Genomic DNA, 8,869 nt, shown 5'->3' on the forward strand with positions numbered 1-8,869 from the left:
GACTATGATTATACCTCATGGTTTGGCATCAGTAACAGGTAAGTAGTGATCATATTTGCATGATTGATCTGACTATAGAAGACTGAGTAGTGAAGATGAAGGAGAGATGGAAACAATTAAGATAATGAAAATGGTAATTATCTTTTTTTGAAAATGGTTATTATTTTGATCATTAACCATTATGTTCAAGTGTTAAATTATCACACACAAGGTGGGCTCTATAAATATATACAGTTAAAAATAAATATAAATGGAAAAAAGAATGTCCTCATCATTTAAAAGACTAGGAAAAGTGAGTTAAAGAAACTAGTAAAAACTGGATGTTATGAAGAGGTGTTTTTAAGAAAAATCCAACATTCCCACTTTTTTTGTATTTTGTGCAAAATATGTGTTGAAAAATAAGTACAGGTTGTTTTTATCTTTCACCCCAAATATTAGAGAACAGTCTAATTTCTAAGGAGACCTTAAAAGAAAAATGTTGTATAGAGAAAAATAAAGACTTTAGAGTAAAAAGTTTTACTTTTAGAATAAGAAATCACAGTCCAAGATTTTATATTTATTTGTTAACTGTTATTATCACCCTAATGTTAAATTCAGAAAAGGGGGGATCTGTATCTACTTTGTTCATCAACATGTTCCCAGCATCCAAATCTTTCCTAAGAGGAAAAACATGAAAGAATATCAAATCACTGATTTAGGACACTCTAAGCTAATGGTTGCTAAAGGACAAAATTTGAAGACAGAAATTCTTAAGGAAGATGAAAACATCTACTACTTTAATTGTAATGAGGATATCATAGATGTATACATAGATCAAAACTCACTGAGATATGGATGCTAAATGTGCAATTGTTTATACATATATCAGTTCTACCTATAAAGCTTTAGAAACAAGAACACAGAGTGCAGTAAAAATTGCTGACCCTAGAAATAATCTCTTCTCATTTCTTCTCTTTTTTAATTCTCAAAATTTCTAATATTATCAAACTGGACTCAACAAATCCATGTGACTAAAAAGCCAAACATAAAGAATCCTTACCATAGGCAACCAAATAGACAATGAGTCCAATGATGATGGCTGCTGTCACAACCAATAAGATACCCAGGGCAATCTTCCCATGCCTTGTGAGCTTCATTTGTGCTTTTGACTCTGTTCTTCTAAGCAAAAAGAATAAGACAGAAAGTGTCAGTGTGAGCCTAATATAGGACTCTCAGAAATAAATAAGATGTATTATGTACATGTGCTGATTCACTGGAAGGAATGTAAACATGTACTATAAACATGCTAAGAATATATTCCATACATACATTTTATTATACATAAAAAGAAATAAATATAGATTTGATGTTAAGTATGAAAATATATTACATTAATTATAGACTCAGTGGAATATGAGTCTGGGAAATGGACTTTATTTTTTCCAAATTGTTTTTACTTTAAAGAGAATAAAACAAACAAAACAAAGCAAATCAGGACAGAACAATGCAAGCAACACAGCTCTTCACAACAAGACAACAGGTCATCAGCAGTGGCTACCATAATGTCTCTTGTTTTCTTCAAAATAGTTGAGCATACCTTCACATATAATAATAGCAAACATAACAAAATAGTATAAAAGTATTCAAAAAATGAAAGCATTACAAGACTTCAAAACCAGATAACAGGCAATGAATAATGGCTACTATAATATCTCATTTTCCTCAAAAAAGTTGTATATACTATCACACATAAGAAAATCAAATAAAGCACAACAGGATAGAACCGATCAAAACAGAAGAACAAAAGCATAATAGGAGTTCAAAGCAAGATGATAGGAAACCAGCAATGGCTACTATAAAGTCTTGTTTTCTTCAAAATAGCTATTCATACCATCACATATATTAAAATCAAACAAAGCAGAATAAAACCAATTAATTGAATGAAAGAATTATAAGACTTCAAAGCAATATAATAGGAAATAAAGATTACTATAATATATTCTATTATATTCAAAATAGCTGCCCCTGTCATCAGACAGAGTAAAATCTAACAAAACAAGACAGAACAAAGCCAAACCTAACAAAATCGTGAAAACTAAACAAGAGTTCAAGGCAAGACAATAAGAAGTTAACACTAGTTACCATCTTTCCCTCCCAGGTGTTTCCTCCTATATCACTTTTAAAATAACCATTTTGCTTTTTGAATCCCATTAACTCCTTTAGTTTCTTATGCTAGAGTTCATGAGTATGAGTTCAAACTGTTTCACCCATGAACATGATCTCCATTTGGGTCCATTTACCTACAGGAGCCTTGAGATTATTCTACTTTATAGCTGGGAAGCTTTCCACTGCATGAAAACACAGTATCTTTCTTATTCATTCTGTGGTTGATGGGAAAGTTACCTTGCTTTTTTTTTTTTTTTTAAATTTTCTATTCTCTTGTCACATGGAACAATTGTTTTCTCTCTTTTGATTTTCAGTGTATGAATTTCCTTTCCAGTTAAACGTGTTTCTTGTATGCAGTGTATCAAGGAATCTTGTTTCTTGATCCACTCTCCCAGTGCTGACCAGAAGCCATCTACATGAATGGTTACAACCAGCATCAATTGGTTCGTCTGTGCCATGCTATTCTTCTGTAGTTGGCCCTCCACTTTTCCCTTCATTCAATTGTCTGTGTTGTTCAGCATTCCTTCTCTGCTGCTGTTTCTAGAACCATGGTCATCTTTATCTCTCTCTAGAATATTCTTTAGCACTCACTGTAGGATTGGTTTGGTAGTCATGAATTCCTTTAGTTGTTCTTTATCATAACTATCTTATTTTTCTATCAATTTTGAAAGATAGTTTTGCAGAGTAGATCAATCTGGGCTGGAAGTTGTTTTCTTTCAGGGTTTGAAATACTTCACCCCAAACTCTTTTTGATTTGATGGTTTATGTTTCTTAGTCTGCTGTGATTCTGATTGGTTTTCCTTTATAGGTGATCCTTTATTGGATCACCTTTATAGGTGATCTATTTCTTTTCTTTAATAGCTTTTAATATTCTTTTATTTTGGTGAATTTCTTGATTATTGGGATCTTGATTATTATATGGCTGAGTATAGATTTACTTTGGTTATGACTAATTGGAGTCCTGTATGCCTCACTTATCTGCATGTCAGATCCATTTCCCATGTTTGGGAAGTTTTCTTCTATAGTTTCTGTAAATAGCCTTTTAATTACATTTGGGTTGACCCCTGCTTCTTCATCAATACCTAAAATTATGTTTCTTTGCATTATTATACCATTGAGTTATTTCCTGATTCCATGTTGTTTTTAAGAGATCTTTCCTTTCATGATCACTAGCTGCAATCCTGTCTTTAAGGTTTAAAAATCTATGTTCAGTCTCCTTCAAGCAGTTTTGCCACCTTTTAATTTCCTGGATCTCTCTTTGAATCTGTTTCATGCATTGTAATTCTTTCCTATAGTCATTCAAGGTTTCCATCATTTTCCTATGTTCCTATTTTTTGTCTATGTCTTTAGACCTGCTGAGCAATTCCTTCAATATGTTTGTGATTTCTTCTTTCTGATTTGACTGCTTTTACAATCTCATGAAGTTGTTTGCCTACTTCAATTGCTATCCTCTCAGAAACTGCAGGTGTGTACCTTCCATTTTCTCCAATGACTGTATCTCCCAGACTTGTTCTGTGTGGGCTGGAGGTCTGAGATTGCCTTTTGCTCTTTCATCTTGACATTTTCCTGAGTTCCTCCCAACAAGCTGGTTGTAAGACCCCAGGAACTTCCCACATTGGCTGCCCTTCCATAGTGTAGGGGAATGGGACAGGCACCTGGGTTCCTCTAACTCCAGATTTATAGGACGTAGCAGGGCATGGAGCAGGCTTCTCCAGACCAGTGCAGCTACACTGGGGCTTCCCTGATGATCAGGGATGCATGGAGATGGGGCTGCTTCTTTCAGCCTGTGTGTCTACACTGGGACTCCCATGATGGTGACAGACACACAGAAGTGTATTTTTCTGATTCCTCTATTGGGTGATGGCTGCCCAAAGGAACCAAGGGCTTCCAGTGGTGGCCTACAGGTGCACAGGGCTTACCTGACTGTGTGTCCCTACTCATGCTGGTCACCTGCAGGAAGAAGCTTTCCAATGGCAGCTCTCTGAAGGTGGAGGTGGATCTACTGGTGCTAACTGTGCTGGTCACCTCAGGAAAGGGCCTTCCAGTGGTGGAGCCCAGAAAGCAGAGGTGGATCTGTCTGGCTCTTTCTACCTTGCTGTGCACCCATAGGAAAAGGCCTTTCAGTTGTGGCATCTAGCAGGCAGAGGTGGATCTGTCTGGATCTCTCTATCCACGCTGGGTTCCTGTAGGAAAGGGCCTTCTGGTGACGGTGACCGGCAGGCTGAGGCAGATCTGCTGGCTCTTTTTGCCTGTGCTGGGCACCCATAGGAAAGGGCCTTCTGGTGGTGGCATCCAGTAGGCAGAGACCAGAAATAGACTTTAGAAATAGTGAATATATGGCGGCCAGGGATTTAGCTCAGTGGCATAAGCATCAGATTGGCAAGAACAAGGTAAAAAAAAATAGTGAATATAGTATTTGACCAGTTTATTTGTAAATATATACAAATATATATTTGGTAATGATGGAAATACTAAGCTAATATTCATTCATTTAGAAACTATTTGTAAATTTTTACTATGTAGCAGACACTATAGGAACAAAGATCTCTCCTTATGGAACTTACATTGCACTGAATGGAGACAGGCAATACACAAAACTGAAATACATAAAACCATCTATGCCAGATCATAGCTCAAACACAACTGGTGAAAGCTTTAGGTGATACAGGGAAAGGGTAGAACTGGACAAAGATCAGAAATTCAAGGGTGTACAAGGGGATGAGGTGGCAAGGGAAGGGAAAATCCGAGAAGACTTACACTAATGAGGATGTTATTATCCATGTGGATATTTGGAATGTCCCAGAAAGGGAGAACAACTCAATGAATGCCCTGAGAAGAGAACAAGAGACTGGGACTGGTGTGGGGGTTGGGGGAGAAGTAAAAAGAACAAAGATGTGTTGTGTCCATGTACTAGCTCCTCATAATGAATAAAATCATTATGTACTGCACTAATAAAAATTCCCCAAAACAAAGACCCTGTGGGCCTTGTGGTTCTGAAAATAATCTTTTTATTTAATTTTGGAGACAATGATAGCATTCAATGGTTTTTAGTAGAGCACTGTGATGATCTGACTTTGTCTTAATGTAATAACTTTGTCTACTCTGAAGAAAAAAGGCGGGGAGGGCTAAAGTAGAAGCAGCATGACAAGATAGAAAAGACTACAGTAATCCAAACTAAGGATGCTGACTTGGACCATGTGAAATGGAGAAGGTTGAAGTAGGGTCCATCTTGCCAGCAGGTTTCACAGGATATTGTGATGAGTTAGTGTGGAGTGTGAATAGAAGGCAGGAGTTGTGGATGGCTGCTATGTCTTCAGCTAGAGAATTCCAAAGATGGAGCTCATCATCACATGAGATGGGCAGTTGTTGATGGAGCAGGTTTTGGGGGAAAAGTATAAGTTCAATTTTAAAAGGATCCTCAGTAGCTATTCAAATGGAGATGTGAGCTATATAGAAAAGTTTGAAATGTGGGTTGTAATGTAAATTTGCCATTCACCAACATACAGCTTAGGCTCTGAAGCTCCATGAGATTAACAAGAGAGTGTTTGCAGGTAGAAACAAGACCAAGAAAGAGTCACTGGGCCACTCATTAGATTAGTGAGAGGAGGGTAATCCATCAAAGGCTACAGAGAGGAAACTGCCAGTGAGGTAGGAGGAAAGTCTAGAGGAAATGATACCCTGGAAGCAGATAGAAGTGTGTCAGTAATAAGAAGGGAACCATCTATGCCAGATCATAGCTCAAACAGGAAAAGCAAATGAGCACTGGCACCACTGGACTAGCATGGAGAGGTTACAGATGATCTTGATGAAATGCAAGCTTTAGGGTTGGAAAGGGGATAAGGTCAGTTAAAGATGAATTAAGAGAAAATGGAATTAGAAAAACTAGACACAGTGACCATTAAACTCGCTTCTAAATAGTTTACTAAAGAGAGCAAAGAAACTGGACTGAAGGGGAAGAAAGTGGCATCAAGAAAATTTTGTTTTTTACAGAAAAACTTTAAATATGTAGACAGGATAGTTTAATGGATTGCTGTATACTCATTACACAGGTTTAAGAACAGTAATATCTTGCAATAAAATATTTACTTCATATGCTTTTCTAAGGTATTTTAATGTACTGAAAGTAACTGCATCATGATATTCATCTCTAAATAATTTACATGGCATCTAAAAAATAACAGCATTTTTCTATGACCTTTGTAATACTTAGAGAAATTGTCATTAATTTCTTAATACCCTCTAATGTCAAATTCACATTCAGGTATCTGTACTTGTCCTCAAAGAAGAAACATAAAAGTCAAAATTTCTACATTTTATTTGAGTCTTGCATTTCTGTATCTTTTAACCTATAACATATTCTGCATTCTACCATTTCTGTGGCAATGACTTAGAGTTATCAGGCAAGATGTCCTATATAATGCTCTAAGAGAAATTCATATAGTTATTTTAAAAAAACATTTTCACTAAACTTTTCATTTTGAAACAAAATTGTAGAGTCACATGCAGCTGTAAGACATAATACAGGTTCATTGTACTTGTTACTGAGTTTTCTCCAATAGTATTGACTTGAAAAACTGTTTGTATAATATCACAAGGAGAGTGTTACAGTCAACATTTACATCATGACCAGGCTGCTGATGTTGCTTTTTTAAAGCCTCATCTTCTTGTCTCTTTCATCTTTGCCCTGTGTAATTCCTGGAAACCACAAATACATCCTCTCTTTCTATAATTTTGTCATTTCAATAATATTATAGCCTGGGAGCTGAAAGTGCATGAGGTTATTCCCAGAATATGGGGGATACTTTGGAAAATCTATCCCAGCTGTTAAGATACTGCCCAGTGTCCCAAATCACCCAAGGATGCATGGGAGGTCCCCAAGGGCCTAACTGGGCCATGCCCAGTGAACTCCAAGCTGCTAGCAGTTGCCTGCATTCCGCTCCAGGAGCCAAACGTGCTCGAGGTGATTCCCAGCACACAGGAAGTCTTTGCAACATTGCACAAAACCCAGAAATATAGGAAAACAACAAAACAAAAAAGCAAAATGTAATCTCAAACCTCCAACGCATCTCAAGCAAGCCTAGGAGAAGTGGACACAGAAGAAATTGTAAGCCATACACCTGAAATTCCTGAAATGGCAACAGCTGAAAAAACAGCTCCAGAAGATGTAAAAGAACTCAGATCAGAAATAATCTCCCAGGTGAAAGAAGGAATGATAAATGTAATTAAAGGAGTACTGAACACATCTAAAGAAGACACAGTTAAAAAATTAGAGGAGCAATGCAAAAAGATGGAAACCCTGAATGAACAATGTAAGGAACAAACATGAAGCAGATTCAAAGAGATATACAGGAAATAAAAACTGGAAGTTAATGGCAAAGGAAACTGCAATAACCCCACAAATACATGGAAATTGAATAATACACTCCCGAGCAATCAGTGGGTCACAGAGGAAATTAAAGAAGAAATTAAACAATATCTACAAGCAAATGGAAATACAAATACAACTTATCAGAACCTGTGGGATATGATGAAAGCAGTCCTCAGAAGAAAATTTATTGTGGTGAATTCTCACATCAGGAAAACAAAATGAACACAAATAAACAACCCAATGCTACACCTGAAACATCTAGAAAAAGAAGGGCAAATCAAGCCCAAAGCCAAAAGAAGGGAGGAAATTATAAAGATTATAGCAGAAATCAATGCAATAGAGACTAAGAAAACGATACAAAGAATCAATGATCAAAGAGTTTCTTCTTTGAAAGAATAAATGTTATAAGCCCCAAGCCAACCTTATTTTAAAAAGGGAATAAAAATATTCAAATTCATGCATAAGCAATGACAAGCGTGAAATGACTACAGACTGTCTGTAAATACAGAAAATCATCAACACGTATTTTGAAAATCTCTACTCTCTTAGGCTTGATGTCACAGAAGAAATGGACAGATTCTGAGAAACATATGAAGTACCAAAGCTGGGTCAAGGAGTTGTAAAACTGCTGAATAATTGAATTTTCCATTAACGAAAATGAAAATGTAATTAAATCCTTACCAACAAAGAAGAGCCAAGTCCAGACAGATTCACTGCAGAATCCTACAAGAATTTCAAAGAAGACTTGATGCCAACACTCATCAAACTCTTCAATGAAATTGACAGGGAAGCAATCCTCCCTAACCCATTCCTGGAAGCAAATACTATTCTAACACCAAAATCTGAGAAAGACCCAACCAAAAAAGAGAATTACAGACCAATTTCCCGAATGAGCATAGATGCAAAAATTCTCAATAAAATATTGGCAAAAAGAATGCAGCAAATCATCAAGAAGATTATATACCATGAACAAGTGGGATTCATCCCAGGAATGCAGGGATGGTTCAAGATATGTAAATCAATAAATGTAATCCACCATATCAATAGAGCCAAAAATAAGAATCACATGATCATTTCTATAGATGCAGGAAAAGCTTTTGATAAGGTTCAACATTCATTCATGATAAGAACTTACAGAAAATTGGAATAGATGGTCTTTACCTCAATATGATAAAAAACCATCTATGAAAAACCAACAGCCAGAATCATATTAAATGGCCAAAAATTGAAAGCCTTTACCCTAAAATCAGGAACAAGACAAGAATGTCCATTATCACTGCTCTTATCCAATATGGTGCTGAAAATACTAGCTGGAGCAATTAGACAAGAGAGAGAAATAACAGGAGCAAGGATAGG

The 8,869-nt window shown here is 36.3% G+C and overlaps 1 protein-coding gene across 1 annotated transcript in view; it reads right to left on the reverse strand.

Moving 5' to 3' along the window:
• The window catches only part of LOC100720587 (transmembrane protease serine 11C-like), a 41,921-nt gene extending 37,484 nt beyond the window's left edge, over positions 1 to 4,437 (reverse strand). The window contains exons 1-2 of the mRNA XM_023562399.2: positions 4,343 to 4,437; positions 1,040 to 1,158 (exon numbers count right to left, since the gene is read on the reverse strand). Of these exons, the coding sequence (XP_023418167.2) occupies positions 1,040 to 1,158; positions 4,343 to 4,437 (214 nt within the window). The remainder of the gene's footprint in view (positions 1 to 1,039; positions 1,159 to 4,342) is intronic.
• Between the last annotated feature and the right edge of the window lie 4,432 nt (positions 4,438 to 8,869).

This window comes from Cavia porcellus, unplaced genomic scaffold, assembly GCF_034190915.1.
Source record: "Cavia porcellus strain 051 isolate PalLab524CR breed Dunkin Hartley unplaced genomic scaffold, mCavPor4.1 scaffold_30, whole genome shotgun sequence".
Taxonomy (NCBI): Eukaryota; Metazoa; Chordata; class Mammalia; order Rodentia; family Caviidae; genus Cavia; species Cavia porcellus.